The following is a 26,148-nucleotide window of genomic DNA, read 5'->3' on the forward strand; positions in this document are numbered from 1 at the left end:
CAGAAAAAAAAACAAAATATAAATTTAAAACATGTTTCTGGGTCTCACGCCCAGAAATGAGGCTCCTTGAACCTTAGGTTGGAAGGAGGAAGATGCTGAAACATGGCCTCTGGCACTACTCCGAATCTTCCTGAAACTACATTTAATCAGACCTGATCTGCATATGTAAAGTATGCAGATGAGGGGTGATTATCTACAATTTCATTCTTCTACAGTATTCCTGCAGTTTAATATGGGAACATGGCAAGAATGAAGTGTCATCAACAGGATAGAATGCATTTCAAATGCCCAGTTTTCATGAGCCAGGTGCATTTACAATTCAGGGAGGATAAATGTTTGATGCAACTCAAGCAAGTCAGTTTTGGGAACTATGAGTAATTATTACCAGAAAAGCTAATGAGATCATTTAGTAGTGAACATAAAATTTATTTTAAATCAAGACTGAAATTCTGTAAATTTGGTGGAGAGGTAAAGATAATTGGCACAGATCTTACAGGCCATTGCTTCCCAATGTTACCATCGGCAATGAGAGGGTACTTGTGCATGCATGTTTTGTAGTTAGCTGTTCTTTGCCATTTTGTTGACCAATGAAACCAGGAAGTTGAGAGTACTCTCTTAGCATAGGGAATTCACATGAAAGTTCTTGCTCCAGTTTGGACCTGGTGCAGAGAGCCCTTCTCTTTTGACGTCAATGGAGAAGAACTGCCACAAGGGACAGAGATGGATTTAGATTTCCCCCACCCCCCCCCAAACACTGAATGTTTTTAAAGCCATTAAATATTTCTTTTTAAGTTAGATTGTAACAGTTTTAAAATATTTTCAACGTTTATAAACGCTCAGTTAAGTTGGGATAATGAGGGTGCAGGATAGGGATAGCAGGCAGTTGGCTCGGCTCCCATCTAAATTCTTTTCATTTCCTTTCTTCTGCCACCATACCAGCCCATATGCCTGCTCCCACCACGACCACCACCCCCAAGTGATCTCATAACAGCATGGATGGCTGTGTATTGCCATGTCAAAGCTGGCTGGATTCCTCAAGGTTGCCACCCACATTTTCATGTTATTCATTAACATATTATAAACAGAGGTCTCAACACTGATCCTTGCAGAACACCACTGGTCACAGACCTCCAGTCAGAAATTAACTCTCTACCACTACCTACTGTCTTCTTTGACCAAGTCAATTTTGGATCCAATTTATCAACTCACCACGAATCCCATGTGACTTCTTCTGGACTAGCCTACCTTGTTAAATGCTTTACTAAAATCCATGTGGACAACATCCACTTCTATATTCTCAATCAGCTTTGTCACCTCCTAAAAAAACTCAATCAAATTTGTCAGATAGAACCTCACACACTCAAAGCCACATTCTCCATAATGTGCATACTTTTCCAAATGCAAGCAAATCCTGTCCCCGAGAATCTTCTCCAATAATTTCCCTACCACTGACGCAAAGCTCAGTGGCCTATAATTTCCTGGTTTGTCCTTTTTAAACTAAGGAAGAACGTTGGCTATTCTCCAATCTTCTGACACCTCACCTGTGGTTAAAAGGTTGCAAAGATCTTAGTCAAAGCCCTAGCAATCTCCTTCCTTGCTTCCCTTGGGATCTATCTCAGGATAGTATCAGGCTCTGGTGACTTATCCACCTTAATATTTTTCAAGGTATGCAACACTTCTTCCTTAATATTGATCTGCTCTAGAACATCAATATACCCCTCTCTAATTTCATCATCATCCATGTCCTTCTCCTTGGTGAATACCAATGCAAAGTACTCATTAAGCACCTCATCCACTTCCTCTAGCTCCACTCAAATTCCTTCCTTCGTCCTCTAGGAGATCTAACCTGTTCCTAGCTACACTCTTATTCTAATGTATTATAAAAAGTCTTGGAATTCTTCTTAATCCTATTTGCGAAGGAGATTTTATGGCCCCCTTCTGGCCTTGTCCAATTTCAGCTTCCTAAACCTTACATGTTTCCTTTTTCTTTTTAACTAAACTTACAATAAACCTGTTGATACCAAGGTTCCTGCACCTTGCCATCCTTCTTTCATCTTCACATCCTGAACTCAACTGGCCTTTAAAAAGACTCCCACAAATCAAATGTGGATTTACCCTCAAACAGCCACACCCAATCTACTTTCTTCAGTTCCTGCCTAATATTGTTGCAGTTAGCCTTCCACCCAATCTTAACCATCTTAAAATTAACAGAATTACAGTCACTGTTCCCAACATGTTCCCCCACTGAAACTTCCATCAGCTGGCCAGGCTCATTCAGCAACACAAGGTCCAGTATGGCCACCAGTTGGACCATGCACATATTGTTTCAAAACAAAACCTTCCTGGATGCACATAACAAATTCTGCCCCATGCAAGACCCTGATGCCAAGAGAATCCCTGTCAATATTGGGGAATCTAATTACCTATGATGGTAGCCCTGTTGTTTTTACATCTTTCCATTATCTGCCTGCATATCTGTTCCCCTTGCTCTTGTGGGCTATTGAAAGGCCTGTAGTATATACCCATCATGGTCACTGCACCATCCTTATTCCTGAATTCTATCCATATGGCCTCACTGGATGAGCCCACTAAGATCTCCTCACTTAGTGCAGAGTGACATTCCCCCTAATCAGTAATGCAACTTCCCCACCTCTTTTACAGTCCACTGTCATTCTAAAACATCTGTACTCTGTAATGTTGAGGTACCAGCCCCGCCCTTCTCTCAACCAAGTTTCTGTAATGACTACAATATCGTAGTTCTGTGTACTAATCCAGGTTCTAACCTAATCTGTTTTACCCATTATACTCCTTGCATTTAAATATACTTCAGACCATCATTCCTACCTTGTTCATTATCCTGGCCTGCCTCTTCTTGCTATTAGACTTACTTGACTTAACCCCTACCTTCTCCTCAATCACTTCAACTGCTGCTCTGATTACCATCCCGCCATGCCACACTAGTTTAAATCCTCCTGAGTGGTACTAGCAAACCTCCTTGCAAGGATATTGGTGCCCCTCCAGTTCAGGTGCAACACCCCCTTCTTGTATAGATCCCACCTGCCCTGGAAGAGATCCTAATGATCCAGGTATTGAAAACCTTCCCTCCTATACCAGCTCTTTAGCCATGCATTCAATTGTATAATCATTTATACTATGCAGAACATGCAGGTGTTCCTAACAAGTTATAGCATGAAACACTTATTAATAAGTGTCTTTAGTACTCTGTAGACTGTTTAGAAAATTGTATTCTTCAAAGTAAGGTTTAATACCAAACCATGGGTGCAGAATTCTGATCCTCTCTGTACAGTTTTGTGGGTGCCAAGTCTGTTACTTTGGCTACAAAAGAGCACATGATATGCATGTGTGCATTTGCAAGGCAAAGTAACCCCAACATTACCTTGAGGATGGTGATGCATATGCAGCTAACACCCACTTAAAGTAAAAACAGAAAATGCTGAAAATAGTCAACAGGCCAGGTACAGAGAAACAAAGTTAACATTTCAAGTCACTGCCCTGTCATCAGAACTGGGAAAGATCCATCAACTTAAAACATTGACTATTTCTCTCTCCACAGAAGCTGTTTTTAGTGCCCTAACCCACATCTCCTCCATTTCCCATACATTTCCCCCCCAACATAACAGGGAAAGGGTTTCCTTTGTCCTCCCAATGAGCCTCCACATCCAACACATCATTCTCCATAACTTCCACCATCTCCAATGGGATCCCACCACCAGGCACATCTTGCCCTCTCCACTTTCTGCAGTGATCACTCTCCGTGACTCCGTTGTCCACTCATCCCTCCCCACTGAAGAAACCCCCAACACTTATCCCTTCAAGCGTACTAAGTGCTACACTTGTCCCTACACCACCTCCCTTCATCACCATTTAGGCCCCAAGACAGTCCTTCCAAATGAGGCAGAGCTTCACATGTGAATCTGAGGGTATCATTTATTGTACCCAGTGTGGCCTCCTCTGCATCGGAGAGACCTGACACAGATTGGGTGACCACTTCGTCAAGCACCTTTGCTCCGTCTGCTGCAAAAGGACCTCCTGGTGGCCAGCCACTTCAATTCCACTTCCCACTCCCATACTGACATGTCTATCCACGGCCTCCTCTACTGCCACGTTGGAGGAACAACACCTCATATTCCGCCTCGGTAGTCTCTAACCTGACGGCCTCAATGTTGATTTCTCTAACTTCCGGTAACCCCTCCCCTCTTCCCCCCACTTTCCTGTGGCCCCCTCAGCCCTTCTCTTTCCCCTCCCGCTACCCTCATCCTCCTTCCCTTTATTCCATGGTCTACTGTCCTCTCCTACCAGATTCTTCTGTCTTCAGTCCTTTGCCTTTCTACCTATTACCTCTCAGCTTTTTACATCACTCCCTTTCATTCCCCCTCCTATCACCTGCAACCCTCTGCTTCTCCCCCTCCGACCTTCTGGCTTCTGCCCTCTTCCTTCCCAGTCCTGATGAAGGTTTATGGAGGCAAACTGTTTATTTCCCTCCATAAACGCTGCCTGACCTGCTGAGTCTCTCCAGCATTGTGTGTTGCTCCAGTGTGTTTTCTGTTTTTATTTCAGATTTTCAGCATCTGCAGTATTTTGCTTTTGGGCATACACAAAACATCCAGAATAGATAGATTAAAATGTCAGTCAGATGTCGGTGCCGCTAAGTGGGAATTCCAGCTAACACCCATCTTCACAATAATTAAACATGCATTCAGTAGGAGGAAAGAATTGTCACTAGGGTTGTTTCAAGAGATCATCAACTACTTTCAGGTTAGTTGCTGATTGATTTATATCAACTGTTGCTATGATTGTGTAACTATTTGGTCCTTTCTGAAATTCTTTAAAGTATCAGGTAGAGGTGTGGCAGATGAAGTTTTTTTTTCCCCACTGACTTCAAAAGGTTCTCACAAACCAGTTTCTGGATTATAGCCATCCTACGCTCATGATAAAAAAAGCAGGGAGAATAGAGGAAAAGAATGGACCACAGCTGGAAGCCATATTCCCCCTCATCACTCAGGGTTTAAGGAACAATTCCCACCTGAAGATCAACAAGGAAGCGTGCAATACCTCTGCACTTCAACTGGGACATTATCTTCAAAATCTACATCAGATGCAACCAAATGCACTCCAGTTTACAAGCTGCAGGCCGACTAGAAGCAGGTTAGCTTTTAGTACTGTTACGGACTCAGTGAAAGTCCCTTTAAGATAGAGAGTGTGTGTGTGTGGGGGGCGTGCTTACGTCAATAGAAGATAAAGGATGTAATGACGTTGGAGAGAGAGAGAGAGAGAGAGAGAGAGAGAGAGAGAGAGAGAGAGAGAGAGAGAGAGAGAGAGAGAGAGAGAGAGAGAGAGAGAGAGAGAGAGAGAGAGAGAGAGAGAGAGAGAGAGAGAGAGAGAGAGAGAGAGAGAGAGAGAGAGAGAGAGAGAGAGAGAGAGAGAGAGAGAGAGAGAGAGAGAGAGAGAGAGAGAGAGAGAGAGAGAGAGAGAGAGAGAGAGAGAGAGAGATAGATAGATAGATAGATAGATAGATAGATAGATAGATAGATAGATAGATAGATGCTAGTCTTCTCTATCGATGGATGGGAAACAATAACTGTGTCTGCCACTGAAATCCATGTATGGAAGTTGGAAGTAATCCGGTGGAGTTCACTTTGTTGCTGACCTGTAGAAGGAAACAGGTATTTGTGTGTGGACGACCACGATTCGGATGCTTTTCGGGGTGAGGAAGTCACTACCGAGTAAACACTGGAGTGTCGTTTGGGTTCCATCGTGGACCATTTGGATTTCGTATTTACTCTCTCTATGTTTCTCTACGTCTTATCTTCAGACAACAGTGGTTGTTGAAGAAGCCCTTGCTCATGTTTCACCTTATGGCTTGCGGAACTGAACTTTAAGAACCATTCCGGAACTGGGAGTTTGGGACTTTGTCACACACACACACACACACACACACGAAGAGTTTAGTTTTGGGGTTAACGTTCGAGGTTTAACATTTTTGAATTCTAACATACTAACATATTTACTTTTATTTTACGTATTATCATAAGTAGTGATTAATAAAATAGTTTTTAACACTGAATCATGCTCAGCATGTTTCTTTTGTTGCTGGTTCGTGACAGTAGTGTTGGCTGCTCACATTTGGGCCCCCTGCCAAGACCAGCAGCCACAAAACATCTGTCCCTGTAATAATGTTAATTGGCAAGCAACACAAAATTAGCATACTGCCTGCATTAGAAGCAGTGGGCAGAGACGTATCACGGGTTGCAATCCCCACACTCCAATTCCAGACCAATATTATGGACCACAACATTCATTCTTGCAATGCTATTGTCCTTGATCTTTCCGTACCTGACCTGCATTTTCCAATAGGCCTCAATCACCTGGATCAGATGCAGAGGGTTGCTTGCACACCTAGAGTTTTTAGGTGGTGAGATCTCACGGTACTGCAGAGGTATTGCACACTTTTCCTTTGATCAGAACTGACAAGCACTGATTGAAGGCGAAGCTGGGGATGGAACTTTGACCCCTATCAAAGCAGTCAAACATAAAACAATTTTGACATTATGACACTTAGAAACTGTTAAAACTGCTGTAAATGTAAAAAAAAAATTGAAAATCAAAAATATTTACTAAATCAAATATTAAAATTATTAAACTAAAGTTTTTTAAAAAAAAGTACTAACTTTATCTTTCTTGTTCCACAAACTGAGATTATCCATCAAAATCAAAGTGGTCTAATCTGGTCAACATAAAATTATATAGGACATATGGTAAAGAGACAGACCACTTTCCCCAACCAGTCCATGTCAGCATTTATTCTCCACTCGAGCCCCTTCCCATCTTTCATCATCTATTATCATTCTTCATTCCATTCTCCCTCAAATATTTGTTCAGCCTCCCCTTAAATGCACGTATACTATTCATTTCAACCACTCCCTGTGAAAGCAAACACACCGACATCCTCTCCACTCTTCTAGGTAAAGAAACTTCTTTCAAATTCCTACTGGATTTCTTGGTAACCAACTTATAATGATGGCTTATAACATGGCACCCAGAAATTTAAGCAGCATTAGAAGTGTGGTCTACCCAAGGTTCAATACAAGTTTAGATAACTACTTTTCAATTCCATTCTACTAGAAATAATCTCCAATGATTTTTTTTAATGTTAATTATTAAAAGTTATCCCACAGGTTAATGTATGCAAACATTCTCGGTTTCTCCACCTCACCTAGACTCGCATCTTCCAAGTAACAAGTGACCTGGAACAATTCTTCCAATCAAAATATATAACATGGCACTTATCTGTGTGGCCATTCTTCACTTGCAGTCTGCAAATGTATTAACAAAAACAGAAAATGCTGAAAAAAAAAAACTCAGCCAGTTAGCAAACTCAGCAAGTCAGGCAGCATCTGTGGAAAGAGAAAGAGTCAATGATTCAGGTCTGTGACTTTTGTCACAAGGTGAAAGGGACAGGCAGGGAAAAAAGTTAGGAAAGGAATAAGGAGATCTGTCACCAATGTAGAGCAGCATCTAAATAAAAATTGCAAAGACATAGCTGAAGATTCTATAGGAGAATTTTCTCTCTCACGTTTGGTATTCCAAGCCTCATCTTTTCGTGTACAATAATTTTTAAATAACCAACAATTTCTGTCTCATTTCTCTTCTTGACTGATGCCTTTCTTCTTCTGGTCTCCTACAAAGGTATATTTAAACACAGCAGATTGATAATCACCAAGAGGTAACTATTTTTATGCCTCCCTGTAAATCTTTATGTATATTTATTGATGCATTAAAGATATAAACTACAATTTTATGAAAAAATTGAGAACACTGCATTGTTCTGCTCCTAATCTTAAAATGGTAATATATTCATCGAGTCCAAGGCTAGGTATGGTTTCTGGGCTATGCTAAGCTCATTTCAGTGGTTTATCGCAACTGATATCATTACAAAACGGAACAAAAAAAATGCATTTTATAGCACCTTTAATTATGACTTCAGGATGTCACAACTGCTTCACAACCAATGAAATCTTCAGTAGTGTTCCGAATGACTTAATGCTGTTCCCAACTTGCACAAAGGGAGCAAGAATGGCTAAATAACTTGTTCACAGTGAAACCCTTTACCAGGTTACAGGGTAGAATTTAATGTTCTGCATTAAATAGTTTCATGATATCTAGTACATTCTTCTGAAATAGAATTCAGAACTTCAGCCAATGTTTCATCCAAAAAAATTGACACTTCTGCCAATGCAACAATCTCTTGGAATTGCACATCAATCCAGATTTAAATCCAGATTTAAATTTATAATTTACTGATTCAGATGCAAGCAGTTCCTAAACCAAGTATTAGTTGAGTAAACATTTTCTTTTTACTCGACTGACACCAAGAGTTACTTAGAATTATGTTGATTTTTGAGAAAAACTGAGCTTACTAACTATGCCAGAGACACAAGAGATTCTGCAGATACTAACCATGCACTACGTTTTCAGAGGAGACTGACACTCATATTCTAGGCACATTTATGAAGTATGGTCACAGAGGAAATAAATATAGAACGTATTCATAATACAAAATAAGGCAACGTCTTCACAAAAAGAGTAAAGAAACTTGATCCCTCTACTCAAACAAATTGTGGCAAGTATACACAACAGTAAATTCTTCCCAGATGCTAGAAAATACACAGAACTTGAAGACTTTTAATAGGTCTTGAATTTATGGCATGGTAGAAATCATTAACACCTCCATGGAAATTCCTTTCTGCCTGCCATTTTAATGAAAGCATTCGCATTATTTTGAACAGGTTAAAACAACATCCAGCAGAATTTTTAATTAGTCTTTATTATTGCATGACATAATTTGAAAGCCATTCAATTCCTAATTTGTTCAATTAAAATAATGAAAATACTTTTAGAACAACATACGTTACTGATTGAAATGCAAAGATGGCAAAACAGTTAAACGCTTGTAGCAATTACTTTTGTTTAATAGCATTCAATCAACAATAAAATAGTCATGAAGATTTCTTAGTTCTGGTTTAACAGAACCACAAAAGCAAAAATGGAACTTGCAACATTCAAACTGTATACAATTTTAACACCACAAACAATACAGTCACAAGTATTGGTGGCAGGCAAACAGGTTAATACTAATTTGTCCATTTTGGTCAGATACAACACCAATCATGAAACACAAATTTTCTCGACTTGAATCAGGCTTCTAGCTTATTCAAAACATAACTAATGCACATTAGTGGAACAACAAAGTCCAAACATGCTCCACGAAAAAGGAAGTAAATCAGTATTCAGCTCCGTCAAAATAAACTGACTTCTTTGCCAGATCACCTTCCCAATATAAAATTAATGAAAAGAACACAGTTGCATATCTTAAATGGCTCAGGATTTTAAACAGAGAAAGAACATCAGAAATGAAGTACTATCAACACAAGAGCACCAGAAAACATGAGCAGGAGTAGGTCAGCAGGCCCCTCAAGCCTGCCTACCATTCAATATAATCATGATTGCTTTATGCTGGCCTCAACTCCTCTTCTGTGTCTGTTCCCCATAACTCTCAATCTTTCAAATATTTAACTTATTTCCACCTTAAATATATCTAATGTTCTGGCCGCCACCACCCTCAGGGGCAGAAAATTACAGATTCTCTAGCCTTTGAGAGAAGAAATTCCGACGCATCTCATATTTAAATGACTGGCCCCTTATTTTGCAGCCATGTCACCTTGTTCATGACTCTCCCCTTGCTAGTGAAAACATCTCGACACTTACCCTGTCAAGCCAACTTAGGATCTTGTATGTTTGAATAAGGTCATGTCTCATTCTTCCAAGCTCCAAGGAATACACATCCAAACAGGAGAATGCAACAGGAAACTGAAGTTACATACAAAAGAATAAGCTTTTCAAAGTACAAATACTAGGAAATATATGTCTTTATTAATCTTTGGTACTTACTTCTGTAAATTGACTTTCCAGTCCTCCACCTTGTCTACCTTACACTGATTATTAAATATTCACTAATGGAGTCAGGCATCTTGTAGACTCATCGAACCCTGCAACCCAGGAGGCCTCCATTTAGCCTGTCAGGTTCCTGCTGATCAAAAAAACCCTGCTATTCAGACTAATCCTATTTCCCAGCTCACAGGTCTGTAGCCTCATCAGGTACAATATGTCAAGGGTTTATTTGGATATCTTTGAAATGTATCCAAAGGAGAATTGCTGCCTTCACTGCCCTTTCAGACAGAATTTCAGACACCCAACACTGAATGAAAACATTTTCTTTGTCACCTTAATTACATTAAATCAAGGTCTTCTGTTATTGATATCAATTCCAAGGGTAATAGGTCCTTTATAAACAACCTAACTAGGCTTCATAAACTTATACACCTCAATTAACATCTCCCCTCAGTCTCTCCTGTTCCAAAGAAAACAACCCTTGTCTAGACAAAATGGTGACCAGTACTGTATACCGTACTCTAGCTGTGCCTTAAAAGTATTTTATCATTTTTACGAGGTCTCATGTTTAATGCCCAGCTAATAGAGTATCCCAAGTGCCTACTTAACCACCTTCTCTACTGGCCCTGCTATTTTTCTGGTACCTGCAAACAAGCAGTCAATTCCAGATAGATGTCTCAGTATCACACCATTTATTGTCTATTCCCTTGCTCTGGTTACCCTCTCCATACGAATTATCACACTTCTCCAGATCAAATTCTATTTGCCATTTGTCTGCCCACCAGATGAGTTCTTGATTGTTTTTCCCCCTACTTTCTATAGTTTACAAAGCCAACTTTCATATCATCTGAAAACTTCTTAATCATGGGTTCTATATTTAAGTCCAAAATATAAATAGATATCATGAAATGCATAAGACCTCCACTTAGGCATGGAGAAGATCACTGCTAACAATTTTCCAATCATTAAAACCCTTTCTTCGCTTTCTAAAGGCAATTAAAGTTGCATGTAGCTTTGTGCTTCCTGCCCAATAAACATCCCTGTAACAACCAGTATAAGGATTGCTACAATGGCTACTTTTGCCAGAAATAAAATCTTCAGTCATCTAAGTCTGATACTGCATTTCAACCCTCCAGGGATTCTTCACCATAAGGTGTGTGATCTTTTTTTATTGTTCACTTGTTATTTTACCTTGGTACAGCCGTGCATGGTGGTCAAGTGGTCATACAGCATCCCTAGGGTCAGCAGTGAAAAAGGATTATGAATTGGCCTACAGCCAGGTTGCTTAAAATCTGCAGAAACCTTGTTCCCGCATGTTCCCCCTTACTCCCACTCATCATCTTCACAGCCCCCTTGTTATGAATGATCATCATGGTAATTTCTCTCCTCTCTACAAGCTTTTAATTTGATATGTGCAAACTTTTTCTCAGAACAAATAAAAAGGAACACTAATGCATCCCATGGTCTAAACACTTAACTGCATAATTGCCAGGCCAACAGCATGTTTCTGGGATATGTATATGCATTATTCTGAGTACTTCACGCTTGTTGCCTGCCACATTTATGAGTCATCGTCAATTTACTGTGAGGACAACATGGTCCAGAACAACATGAGCATTCCTCGTTACTTAGAAAGCTAATCAAAGCATCAATGAATTAACAGAATGCTAATAACGTAGGGAAACACGCCCAGGAGTTTCAGCAGAGAACTTTCGAACAAAAATTCATGCTATGCCACATATGGGATTTTAGAGCAGGTGACCAAGGCCTCCCGTTAAATAAACGTATCTTAAAAGGAGGTTTAAAGTGAGGATACAAAGGAAACTCAAGAAGCTCCACAATTTTTAAAATCAGAACACTCGGTCATTTATGTATTCCTACATCAGGGGCATTTTATTCAAGTTGCACAATAAATAAATAAATCCATATATGTTATTAATGGAACAAGTAAATCTTGATTGTTCTGGCTCCCATGTACAAGGATGTCTCTAATGTGATTCCAGCTGGCTTGGTGTCTAAGTTCACTTTTATATCTCTACGTCAATCAATCTTGAGGAATATCCCAATTTTATGATTAAAAGTTTACATTAATTTTAAATCATATTCCTGGCTATTTTTCTCAAGTAGATTTTAACTGTATCAAACAGGAACAGCTACAATTGCAAAAACTGAAAAACATTTATTTGCTATTCTAACTCTTCTTGGCCTTTTGGTAGTTAAATGTACAGATCATTTCTCCCCTCCAGTGATTTCCAGTCTATCCAATTAATTAGCAAATCCCAATGCCAATTAATATATTGCCACATGACAATCACTATCAAGAGGAAGCATTCGAGTCCCAAACAGATTACACGCCTGATTGTACTCATTTAGCTGTATTTATAACAAGTAATTTATTGCCATTTTACTGCAGAAAGATGACTGACAATCTTAAAGATATTTGGAGATGGGGTAGGGGGAGAAAAGAACTAGGATTCAGACTGCAAAAGTATATATATATTTTTAAAATGTTGTCTCACTCTGAAAGGCAGGGTGGTAATGAACCAAAGCTCACTCAATGGTCCCTAATGTGTGACAAAATATGGGCTATGGTAGTTTGCACAGCTCTCTGTGACATTTCTACACCATAATAAACCAAATAGTTCCAAGATTAAGAGTAGTGTAACAAAGAAGTGAAAATGACTGGCATATCTTCAGTCCCTTAGGAAATCCACTCTGCTGCAGATGCAAGGATAAAATTAATGGAAGAAACATTGGCATGTAGCTTCTCCACTTTGAACAGCTATTGGCTGGGGATTCTCAGGAATCAGCAATTTGTTATATTTTTTCCAAGGAGGCTTTGGGCACATCCTTAAGTCTTTTTCTCTCTCCACCTGATAATCTCTTCCCATGACATAACAGGCACCTATTTCAGAAGACTGGTGTTAGGCAAGTAAACTACTTGGCCTGCCCAACAGAACTAAGCGAGTGTAACCAGTGACACAATGCTGGGCATGTTGGACTTGGAGAGAATGCTAATAATAGCTCACTTATTCTTCCAGTAGACTTAGAAGATTCTGCAGACAAAGTATTGAAGTTATCTTTCTGGTGATTTGAAGTGCCTGAAGTAGGGAGCAGGGATCAACTGCTGCTCAGTAGACCATGAATGTTGTGTCAGGTTTGATATTCAAATACCTTTTCCCTCAGATGGCCAAAGACTCCGCTGGTGCATTGAGGCCAGTGGTGAACTTCATCATGATTTCTGCCTTTGCTGATAGGTGACTCTGAGATAAGAGAAGTGGTCCACTTTTACCAGGGTCTCACTGTGCACCCTTATTATATGAGGGTGATGCTTTAGAACAGAGATACATTGGTAGAAGACCTTTGTTCTCTAGAGTAGAAGGCCCATTCCTCTCTTTTGTTTCAGTGAACAAGTCAATGATGCCTTGGAGCCCAGCCTCCAAATGCAAGTTTTGTCTGTGTACTGCAACTTGATTATTGAGATTGGGGTGACATTGGTTCTGGATTGGATGCTTCATGATGACATGCAATCCAGGATGCCACTCAATGGGTCCACAAGAGGCCCCATCGCAATGCGGTCTTGAATCAAGCAAGCTATGTTATTGTTCTGACATCTGGTTCAATCATTCTTGCTACAGCGTTGTGTCTGACCTCCAACAAGCTTCCTACTGGAGTAAAACTGAGGACAATTGGTCAACAGTGACCTCCAAGATGTTAATATTGGGGGGGGGGGGAGAACATTCACCAATAATTATGACACTGAATATCAAAGGTGTACTTAAACTCATTACAGATGGTCATTATGTGGCAATGCTACTTATCTACCCAAACATTCAGATGTCGAACTGCTTCTTCTGCTAAGAAATTGAATTACTCAGCCTTCAATCACCAAATTGCCTGAAATATGTACACATGAAATATTGCTAAGAGTTTCATAAAAGCAACAGCCAGCACCATTGACAATAGAGTATGAAACTGATAAGAAAATAATCTTCTACTTGACTAGATCTGCATTGCATCTGTATCTTAGAGCAACATACTTGGGAACTTTTACATTTATCTTATCTCAAGACCTTCCCAGCTGCAAGATCCAGCTACGTTCATGAGCAGATGGAGCACGCATAAATGTTTCTCCGGGGGCAGTGGGTCAGGACCACATTTTTAGTTTCCCCAGGGCATGCACATACACAGCAGGACTTTCACATTTTGTCTCAACAGTTGATCTTGACACCAATGGCTGATTAGAAAATCTGCTTCATTGAAGAGGAGTTTCATGGACTAGAATCATTGTTTGGTCATGATTGCAATAGTTCATCCAGTGACTGTCACAGGAACAGAGGGTGTAGAGCAGAGGTTCTCAAACAATTTTGTTTTATGTTAAGTGCCCTCTTTTTGAATTGATTAATAATCATGACCCCCCCCCCCACCCACTGTCCTCCCACCATTTCAATTAATGTACCTGTAACATGAGGGTGCCACATATTGATATTACTGATTTTAAAAATACCCTTTCAGATGCAAATCTTCAGCAATCTTGGGGATTTCTAAGCAGCAACCAACCACCTTTCCTGTGGCCCACAACTTTATACTGGAAGAGACCCCAATCTCAAATTTTAGGAAACAAATAATGGTAATTAAAAATTGTAATTTTATTTTTCATTGATTCACATCACTAACCCTTGGATTCTCTTTCAATAAGTGTCGAAAACTCACCTTGGTTGGTAAGACAAAGCTCCATTCTCTAGTACCAAAATTACTCAACTTAATGAATATTAATATTTATGATGCATCCCTCAGAATAAATTATATTACATTAAATACCCTTGTATCACTTGGAATAGCCTGCTGTGTAATGTTGGGCAATATTGTTTATCTATCACCGTTTTGGAGTCCATACTTTTCAACTGCATTTATTTTTACCATCTCAATTCCCAAATGTTAGAAACATTTTATTCATTCAGTATAAGATTTGCATTTGCGTAGAAATGCTATGGGAAAACAATCATCCACGTCCCCTTCCTCTTGAATTTACCCAAGGATTTTTTCCCCAGATCTTTCATGATATCTTATTACACAGGGTCAGATTCCACCTTTACTTTGCTCTACATCTCCTTCTGTGCATCCAAGAACATGAGTACCTGTCCAAAAACAAAATCACCAGCTAAACACTCTGCAAGTGACTTGATAGAGGTGTACAAGATGATAAGAGGCATAGATCAAGTGGACAATTAGAGACTTTTTCCTAGGGTGAAAATGGCTCACACGAGGGGACATAATTTTAAGGTGATTGGAGGAAGCTATAGGGGGGATGCAAGAGGCAAGTTGTTTTTTTTACACACACACACACACAGTGGTGGGTGCGTGGAACGCACTGCCGGCAGAGGTGGTGGAGGCAGATACATTTGGGACATTTAAGGGACTCTTAGATAGCCACATGAATGTTAGAGAAATGGAGAGCTATGTGGGAGGGAAGGGTTAGATAGATCTTAGAGCAGGATAAAACGTTGGAACAACATCTTGGGCCAAAGAGCCTGTACTGTGTTGTAATGTTCTATGTTCTGTAAGTTGAAACTTGTATCCTTGGCCCCGACAGGTCACCGTCTCACTTTGAGCAAAATAGAATGGCAAGGTATGAACTATCTAAATATGCTAGTCATTCCATTAACCCTTCATCATAATGATAGCCATCTTCTCCCTCTAACACTTCCCATCGATGTTAATCTGCTGAAATCCACAATCATCCCTTTATCAACCCTAGATTCCATTAGTAATGGTCAAGTTTTTGGAACAGCATCCAGAGGCCCAGACAATTGATCTACAGACACGAGTTCAAATCCTGCAATGGCAGTGAGAAATTTAAATTCACATATTTGGGAAAAAAAAGAATTAGAGCCAGTGTTAGTATTATTGACCACGAAACTACTGGTTTGTCATGAAAACCCATATGGCTCACTGACAGTCCGCTATGCATTTCTAGACCCACCATTGCTTCCTCAGTCCGAAGCCAATCAGGGACAGATGGTAAACACTGGCCTTACCAGTAATATCCCCATCCCAAAGTAAAAAAAAACACTTATTATACTTGATCTCCTATTCTCCACTGTCTATTACAAAATGCCAATACTTTCAATCTGCATCATCGCACTCACCTGAACAAATCTGAAAATACAATTTCCACTCTTACTGTGAAGGACACCTACTGTATGTAGGTCAGAAAGTTCACTACTTAAATCTTCTTTTGCATAACTGCTAGGGAATCCAGACTTTGATTTAATGACTGTGGAATATAGTCCTCACTGAGAAAAATATACAAAACACCATCAAAACTATTTAAAAATAATACCATGTTAATCCATTGCCAAAATGTGTTACTACAGTTTTATTTGTTGAGTTCAAATTCATTCCATTCTCAGTGACTCCCATAGTATATTCTACTTACCAAAGCCGAGTTTAGGGAGAAACTACCGTAATGTTAAACTTGCTGAGCACAAAACGTATACACTTAATTGAAGTAACATGTTTATAAATAGATTCCATCTGCATTAAAATCTAATGCAATTCCTTGATCTGCTTTCAGCTCTGTAGTTTCCGAACAAAGACAAGCAGAGCAATAAAGACTGCACTGACTCAGAAGGAAGAATGCTACGAGTAATACTAACATCAAACCAATCACTATACATCTTTCTATGTTGTATCATAAAACTTCATAACTAAGTAGATAGCTTAATTAATTCAGGGAACAAATGCTGAAACATGTCCCTTAATTTTTGTCTAGCCATTCATGAAAAACTGAGCACTGAGAAATGTGCAGTACTATCAACACAAGACGACAGGAATGTTCTAACCGAAGTATCTAAAGTCCTTTACCTAATTACAAATTGTATATAGGTGCACCCCCAAAACAAGAAGAGCAAAATCAATGCATTCTTGAAATTATTCGAAAGGCTCATTTTAAGAGAGTCGGATTTGCACCTAGAATTGTTGAAGTCCTCACAGAGTTTAAGCATACATTAACAAAATTCCAGAACCCCTACCATAGAAACATCCATCACTCTTCCAATCAGGGAAGGATGCTTTGTTTCCTGCTTGAAAGGCTGAATGAGTAACTGATGTGGAAGCAAAAAGATAAATAATTTACACAGCATTCGAGTTACCTCATTAAGACCAAGCACCAAATCCACCACTAACTTTACTCTTTTTGCTTCATTTAGAGGATAAAAACCCTTTAAATGCAGATTTATTTTAATTTTTCCATGCAAAAATAAAGCAAGGCAGATACAGATGAGGAAGATCAATTTCCCCATCTTGCAGCATCCATCTGGAAAGAACTTAGTCCTCTCCCACCATGGCAATTCTGAATTTCCAAAAAAAATCTAGGATTTTTGCCTCGAATCTCATCCAGAAACGTAATACGATTCATTCTCTTATGGAAATAAAAAATTGACCCAAGTTCTACATTTTCCATTTATTAGTTTAACAGATTTCTTCCTGTCCTAATATCATGCTTCAGTTCTGCTTTTACAGTAAAATTACCAATGCGCCTAAAACCTCCATTTAGGGCTAAATAGGGAATTAGTTTTCTGGATTTTCTCCTCCACGGAATAAGTATCACTTTAAATTATCTTCTTTTGAATTGAGTAACCACAGTTTTACTACAATATCCTTCGATTTAAAATTCCATTCTACTGAAAAGTTCAGAATTCGATTTAATGCATCCATCATGGATAGTATCAAGATTAGCAAAGCTGCTAGATCTTTCAATTAATTCAACATCACATATTGAGCACTTTCATTTTCCATGCTTTCCCTTGTCCTTATCTGTATGAGATTTCATCTGCCATTGTTCCACTCTTTCGTGGAAAGTGCTTTCCTGAACCGCCTCTTCTGATTCAGCTGCTCCTTCCAGTTTGCACCATCTGCTAATTCACAATGAGCTTCTCAATCCAAGTCCTCAATATATCGAAATAATAGGATCTAAGCACCAATTTCTGGGACATGCAATTATTACTTACTTCTAGTGGGTAACGATTAGTTTGTACCCCCAGCCACCTAAAATTTTTACCCTAAATATCAAGCGTGAATAGTACCTTTTCGTGCACAACCTCATTTCTTTATGAAGTCAAGGTACATCATAACACGGTCTTATCCATCTGGAAATTGGAAAATAAATCTGGAATGTAATTTTCTCCAAATAAAGCCAGTCAGACAGGATGTTCTCCTTTGGAGACTATATAGGCTGCAGATTACTAAATTATAAAATGCACAACTCAAAACGCTGAAGTCTACACATTTGGTGCCAATCTCAGTTTGTTTTCCCACTGAGCCACAACAATCAAAAAAGAGGAAATAGCATTTTGCAAACAATGAACCTTTGCAAGTTTGCATTCACAATCACATCTGTGGGATTCATCTGACACTCCAAATATTCATCCATATTATTCAAACTAACGTAACAGCACAAAGAGCTCCCACACTAATGGTTCTATGGTTCTAACCTGCTATTTTAACTTTATAGTCCATGTTGTACTGCTCACATCCTAATTTTAGGGCTAAAATCTTGCACACAACATATCAATAAGCTCATAAAAGCACTTTACACGAATAGCTGAATTTTCACCATTTACATAATAAAAAAATTAAAAGTAGCAATATTTAATTAACTCATGTTCTTCCAGTAATACTCTAAAGAATCGTCAGATGCTGCAACTCAAATCCTGTTTGGAACAACTTTTAAAACCTACTCCAATCTGTTCTGAAAATCTGACTAAAGGAATAAATGCCAACATTCTTAACAAAGAATCCTGTGAATCCATGCCAACTTTTGTACAGAGGGGGAGAAAATGCGTCTGTAAAAAGAAAACTTAAATATTGCATTTTGTCCACCCAGATTTTCCAGAAGTCAATGTTTTTAAATGGACTTAGAATTAATTAAAGTTTATTTAGTTAATTCGCTGCATTTAAAAGACGAGTGGCCTCGTTTTAAGATCTTGAGTGAAATGCACTAAGCTAGCGCACACTGTTAACGCGATTTCAAAGCATATCTGCAGAAGATTCGCCTTTCCATGTCTCCCGCACCCCCACCCCCACTTTACCTGCGGATGCAGTTGCCTTGGTAACAGGCTGTCCCCTGGAGTCTGGAACCAGCGGCTGCTCCACCTCGGCTCGCCAGCTTTCGGCTGCAGCAGCTGCATCCCCACCAGTAACTGCCGCCCTCGCCTGCGGACTGCTGTCAACACTACAGTCCGCCAGCTCAGGCTCCTCTCCTTCGCTCCACTGTCCCTCTGAAAACGGCTGGACGAAAGGATTGCTCGCCATGATGGAAGGATGAATTGCGAGGAGGTGCGTATTTTTAAAGAACTTGGGTCTCTTTGTGCAACTGTACTCACTCCTAATCCCCGCCTCTCAGTCCGGAGCTTGTACGCATGTGAAAATGGCTTGTTTGGTTCAAGGTTTCTACCCTGACGTCAGCTGTGGGAGGATGAACTGAAAGATTGAAGTGGATGCTGGGAATCATTCTCATTATAACTGAATCTCAATGTTCATATTCTGATTTAAAAAATAACTTTAAGGGTGATAAGTGTATTTAAGATTCTTGAAGCAATAAGAACCACAGTGGGTTGATTAAACGTTATTAACTTGTACACTTGACTATGCAAGAAGTTGCTTGTGTATAAATTATTTAACAATTCAGTTACCTAACCGAAGCCTAGACGGTCATTGTTTTGTTTAACATCCTTCCCTGGGGCTGAGCAGGAGCCGGGTTTTACCATATGCACATTACATTTCATGCCCCACCCATTCAAACTAGTAGAATTTTGACCGGAATAAACGATACGCCCTTAGTAGCTTTCTTTTGTCTGTGGCGGAGTTTTTTTTCCCCCCTTTCACCACATATCTAGGTGGAAAGTTCAAAAAACGAGACTATCTTTCGTTTCCTTCTCGGACCTTTTCAATGTTCGTGTACATTAATAAACGTGGCTGCAATGAATAAAAAAAATTGAAGTTATTTCTGTTTCCATTCCTAACCCCTCCTCCTCCCTACTCCCGGCCAAAAATAAAACAACTTGTCAGTTTCCTATTAAAATATTCATGATCGTGAAACCTACAACAGTGTACTGGCAAAATTGGAAAACTGCTTCTCCCATTCTATTACTTTTCCGGTCGTTGACCAGTAAGAACCCAGTTTACTTATAAAGGTCTAAGGTACAAAAGAAAGTACATATAAATTGCCAATGTTCTGGAAATAGGATGGACAAGGAAATATTCTCCTGATTACCAACCACTGTTCCTTTTCAGCTGAAGAATCAGGAGGACTCCATGTTGAACAGCAGTCGGGAGAAGCAAAGACATAGAATGTGCTCTGGGCGGGGTCGTCACTGTCTTTCAAGTGGCTAGGTAGACCACTGAAGTAGCTGAAACTTGAAGGACATAGCTGCCAGATTTGATAGATAACGAGTGAACCAACATAGAAAATAGAAGTAGGAATAGGCCATTTGGCCCTTTAAGCCTGCTTCACCATTCAATATGATAATAGCTGATCATCCAAATTCGGTAAAGTATTGCTGCTTTCTTTTGATATCCCTTAGTTTCTTTAGCCACTAGAACTATATCTAAGTCACTGCACCATGTTCAATGATTTGGCCTCAATTGCCTTCATGGTAGAGAACAAGTTCATCATTCTTCAGGTGAAGAAATTTCTCCTCATTTCTGTCCTAAATCACGTACTCCATATCCTTAGTCTGTGACTCTTGGTTCTGAACTTCACCATAAAGATCATCATTCCTGCATCAATTTTATAAGTTTCAGTGAGGTTGGCTTTCATTTTTCTATACTCTGGTGAATATATGTCCGATCATGTCAACGTCCTCATTTGTCATCCTGCTACTGAACATTTGCTGCACTACCTCCAGAGCAAGAATACCCTTCCTCAGTTAAAGAGACCAAAACTGCATACAATACTCAAGGCATGGTCTCAAATCCTCTCATTATGGAGGCCAATGTACCATTTGCCTTCTTCATGCCTGTTTTCATCAACTGGTGCACAAGGACATCCAAGTCTCCCTGTACTTCTGCCTTTCAAAATCTAAAGCCACTCAAATAATAATCCACTTTCCCGTTTTTTACAACCAAACTAGACACTTCATATTTATCCACATTATACTGCATCTGCCATGCATTTGCCCACTCAATCAACTTGTTCAAATCATTCTGTATCTTCCTCATAGGTTAAAATCCTACCCAGTTTGTGTCCTCCACAAACTTGCAAACATTACATTTAATTCCCTCTCCTAAATCACTAACATATTGTATATTGCTGGGATCTAAGCACTAATCCCTGCAGTAACCCACTTGTCACTGGCTGCTACACAGAAAAGGGCCTATTTATTCTTTTGTTTCCATCAGTGACAGATTTTGTGGTTAAGGCTCCCCTAAGAAGTTGTGACCACAACATAGCAGAATTCCAGATATAGCTAAGGAGAATGCCCCAGCTGAGCTCGAGGTGCAACAAATCCTGAAGTCCAGGACTTCAGCACTACAGCTGGGATGCTATATGGTTCCATAGCTTTTCCTGCATTTGATGGTGTCAGCTGTTGGAGTTAATCAATTTGGCTGAAGATTGACTTCTTGATGATGGGGATCTCAGGAAGAAGCTGAGATGGTTCATCTGTGTGGCATTTCTGGCTGAACTTGGCTGCAAATGTGTCAGTCTAGCCTTCACCACTCACATGCTGGAAACCATTATTGAGGATGAGGATATTCTTGGATCCTCTTCATCTATAAGCTGTTTAATTGTACACCACCATTAGTGTGGTAAGACAGCAGAGATTCAGTCTCATATGTTCAATCTCATTAGCTCTGCCTGTTGCATGTTTATTTTGCTATTTAGCATGCATACAGTACTATTCCGCAGCTTCACTGGACTGATACCTTAGTTTTAGGTATGCCTGGGGCTGATCCTAACATGTCTGTTGCACTTCTTGTTGAACCAGAGTTGACCCTTTGGCTTGATAGTAATGGTAAAATGAGGGACATGAGGTTACAAATTGTTTTGGTGTACATTTATGCTGCTGTTTATGGCACACAGTACTTTGTGGATGCTCAGTTTCAGTTGCCAGATCTGTTGTGAATCTATCCCAATTAGCATGTTTGTTGAGCTTCACAAGACGTTAGAAAGTATCCTAGATGTGACCACAGTGCAGTGGTCACTTCTACCAATTCTACCATGAACATATGCAGCAGCCACAGGTAGATTTGTCAGTACGAAGACAAGTCGGTTTGTCCCTTTCAGAAGACTTTTGACAAGGCCCCAAATAATCGATTAGTGTGCAAAATTAAAGCACACTACTTGCTGCACCTGCCTGCTGACTTTTTGTGATTCATGCACTGGAACACCTGGATTCCTCTGTACTTCACTCATTTGCAGTCTCTCTCCATTCAGATAATAATCTGCCTTTTGATTCTTCCTACAAAAGTGCCTAACCTCACACCTTCCCACATTGAATTCCAAGTCACACACCATTCTGATTTGGAAATACATCATCATTCCTTCATCGTTGCCGAGTCTAAATCCTGGAGAACTCTTTGCCAAATAGCACTGTAAGGCTACCTGGAGTGGTTCAAGCAGGTATTTCACCATTGCCTTCTCAAGACCAATTAGGGGATGGGCATTAAATGCTCGCCTTGCCACTGATGACCAGATCCTGATAAACTGATAAATAAAAAGGTCTCTTTTTTTTCTTTATAACTGAAAGGTGCCTTATTGGTAAGAACAGATAGTCCTCAGCTGAGATGCCACTTAAATGGACAATATATATAAATGATGCCCCAAATCAAAAGTAATGAATGATGGAGGTTCTAACCAGTGAGAACCGTGACAATGAAAATAGATGGTATTCTTCAATTGTTGACAAGAACAGATCAAAACAGACAAATAATGTTTTCACTTTATTTGCAAAGAATTACCGTAAAGCTATCAAAGATATTTTTCATCAAAAATTGCTAGCAAAGTAATCACCAAATACTGGAAATTAAGTGTACCAATAAGATATTATTTTAAAAACAGAATTGAAGCATCTGCTCATGTCCAAAGCTCGCCACATGCAACAGAATACATTAGATTCCAAGAAATCTCATGTGTATTGGTGCTAAAAAGTCAAATATGTGAAGGCATAAGACTGCAGTAGAACACTGCTGCAATGTTTAATAAAATGCTTCTACTAGTAGAGGCAATAAAAATGCATATATCCTATCCAAGGGTGTGGAATCATGTCCTGACTTCAGAATTTATTAGTATATACTTGAGAGATTTTAAAGTACTTGAAAAACATACAAGCAATGTTGAATACTACTTCAAAATATCACAACAGTATTCTTCTGAAGAGTCACACAATTGTTCAATGGCAACTCTAAAAGTGCAGATGAAGCAATCCTAGCAGTGAGCTATAATACTCAAAGAGTTTGATTTTATTTTGCAACTTGTAATATCCTTGGGATATCTGAAAGTAATTCTTCAACCAACAAATAGCTTTCATAAACCAATAAATGCAGCATTGCATTTTCACAGATCAAGTTCTGAGAAAACTTACAACTATACTTTAATTGGAAAGCCACCTGACTAGTATTACTACTTCTTCTACTATAACCAATGCAATTGTACTTATATAGCACCTTCAATTTGGGATTTGCTAAAGTCCAATATTCACTACATTGTAACACATGACAAAAAATACATTTGCATACCAAATAATGAACTGAATGTATTAGACGTCAGGAAATATCATCTACATTGTTGTTTACAAAGGCAAATACAAGAAGGTATAAGACTGCAGAAGAGCACTACAGCAACATTTAGTAAAACATTTCTACTTGAAAAGAAGAAACAATAACATCTCATATATGTTATGCCACTTGACAGGAGTGTAATCAAACAAAATTTGGCATGGGAGATTTTAGGAGAGAGGGATGAAAATTTGTTCAGAGATGAGGGTTTTATAAAGAAAAGGCAGTGAGATTTAGGGATAAAATAACAGAACTTAGGTGTCTGACAGTTGAGCTGCCAGTGCTGAAGGGATATAATTAATGCATGATAAGGAGGCCAGTAATGGAGGAGGAGAGATATCTCAAAGAATTTTAGGGCTGGGAGAGATTACAGAGGAAGAAGGATAAGGCCAAGTGGAATTTGAAAAAAAGGGTGAAAATTTCAAGATTTTCATTTTTTTTAATATAACTTTAGTATCTAATAGGTGTGAATGCATCCTCACTGCTCAATATGCAACAGTGTAATCAAGAGGTGAAACATTAAACTGTCCTGCAATTGTAACCATACATTTGTGCTCCTTGTACTTAACTCCATTAGCTTATCCAATCTTTTCATCGATGGAACAAAAAAAAACACACCTGGTAAAACAAGGTCAGATATGAATTGTTAAATAGCCTTATTTCGTAGCAACGCACGACAAATGAAAGTTAATGCGGAGAAATGTAGGGTGATGCATTTTGTAGGAGAAATGAGGAGAGACAATATAAATAAAAGGTACCATTCTAAAAGGGTTGCAGGAGCAGGGAGATATGGATGCATATCATTAAAAGTGGCAGGGCAGATTGAGAAAGCAGTATTAATAAGACATACACAATTCAGGGTTTATCAATAGGGGCACGAAGCATAAAAGAAGGGAAGATACGCTAGACCTTTATAAAGCACTGGTTTGGCCAGCACTGTGGTGTTGTTGTCACCACATTAAATGTAAGGATGAATGCATTGGAGAGGGTCCAGAAAAGATGTACAAGAATAGTTCCCAGGATAAGGATCCATAATGACAAGGATAGATTAGAGACTGGGACTGTTTGCTGTGGAGAATAGAAAGCTGAGGGGAGATTTGATACGCATATTGAAAATGACAAGGATTCTAGAGAGAGAATACGGTGGAAGGTTGTTCCTTTGCTGGAGGGGTCAAAGACTGGAGGTCAGAGGTATAAAATAAAGAGGAAGGGTATTAATAGTGACATAAAGAAAAACTACTGTATGCAGTATGTGGTCGGAATCTGGAATGCACTGCCTGCAGTTGTGGTAAAAGCAGGTTCCGTTGTGGTCTTCAAGAGGAAATTGGGCAAATATATGGTGGAGAAAAAATTTCAAGGTGATGAAGAATGGGCTGACAGTTGGTCATGTAGAGAGCCATCGTGTGCAGGATGGTTCAAATGGCCTCATTCTGTGCTGTAAACATTCTATGAATTGAACATACAAACCATTAGTTTTGTCAAGATTCACTTCATTCAGACACTATTTGTCTATGCATAATAATAGAAAAATTATGAACATACTATGCTTCCTCATATCAGCCGATTATTCTGCTTAACTGAGCAAAAAGATTTTTACTGCATTTTGCATTCTCACATTTTGGTTTTGGAAATATCTTGTATTGTAACACTTCACTTCAAAAATCTGACGAACTTCTTATGAGTCTGTCTGTCTCACTCATCTCACACTGCTCACAGTAGGAAGGCCTGCTAGAAGTACGTTCTGACCAGAAATGTACCAGATAATGATAGTAAAGTGCTTCCTCATTATCACTACAGCCCAATAAATTGATTAGGGGTCATTTTAACCTAAACTAAATTACTGAACTGGCTCGGCCATCTAAAATAAACATTAATTCAATAAAAAAAATCAATCAAAGCATACCAAAGATTTTGCAATAAAAATGACAAAGAAGTACCACAATAAAAACTGGCATTAATGCTTCCAGAACAATTTTCAGAAACAGTGAAGGTTTTTATTGATGTATGATGAATAATTATCAGTGCAGTTATTTTTCAGAATGTAAATTTAAAAATATTTGAAGGTCATTCTCTTCTAGCTTTTCATTATGGTTATCTTTGGTTCCCTTGTGGTAAAAGCAAAGGAAGCTGGTCAGAAGCATTTGCATAATTTATGTCTTCTACTTTATGCTGTGTTACGTCTCAGTGTCAGAAATAGTAAAAGCTAAATGATCTGTCGGGATCAGAAATATCTTTCATATTAATATGATGATTATGAACATTTACTAAAGCCATAAATGTGTAATCATATTAGCCAAATATATTTGCTCTATTTTAGAGTACATGTTAAAGTCCCTACAGCTAGGTAAACCTACCCTATGATGGTAACTGGCCAGTTACAACCCATAGATTCTGTTCAGT

The 26,148-nt window shown here is 39.1% G+C and overlaps 1 protein-coding gene across 3 annotated transcripts in view; it reads right to left on the reverse strand.

Annotated features, from left to right (window-relative positions):
- rtn1a (reticulon 1a) overlaps positions 1–19,417 on the reverse strand; it is a 141,640-nt gene extending 122,223 nt beyond the window's left edge. For 2 of the 3 annotated variants that reach the window (XM_052023273.1, XM_052023265.1), the window contains exon 1: positions 19,062–19,417. In XM_052023273.1, the coding sequence (XP_051879233.1) occupies positions 19,062–19,284 (223 nt within the window). In that variant the 5' untranslated portion in view covers positions 19,285–19,417. The remainder of the gene's footprint in view (positions 1–19,061) is intronic. The other variant, XM_052023281.1, reaches the window with a different exon arrangement.
- Between the last annotated feature and the right edge of the window lie 6,731 nt (positions 19,418–26,148).

The sequence above is a fragment of the Pristis pectinata genome, chromosome 1, assembly GCF_009764475.1.
Source record: "Pristis pectinata isolate sPriPec2 chromosome 1, sPriPec2.1.pri, whole genome shotgun sequence".
NCBI classification, from domain to species: Eukaryota; Metazoa; Chordata; class Chondrichthyes; order Rhinopristiformes; family Pristidae; genus Pristis; species Pristis pectinata.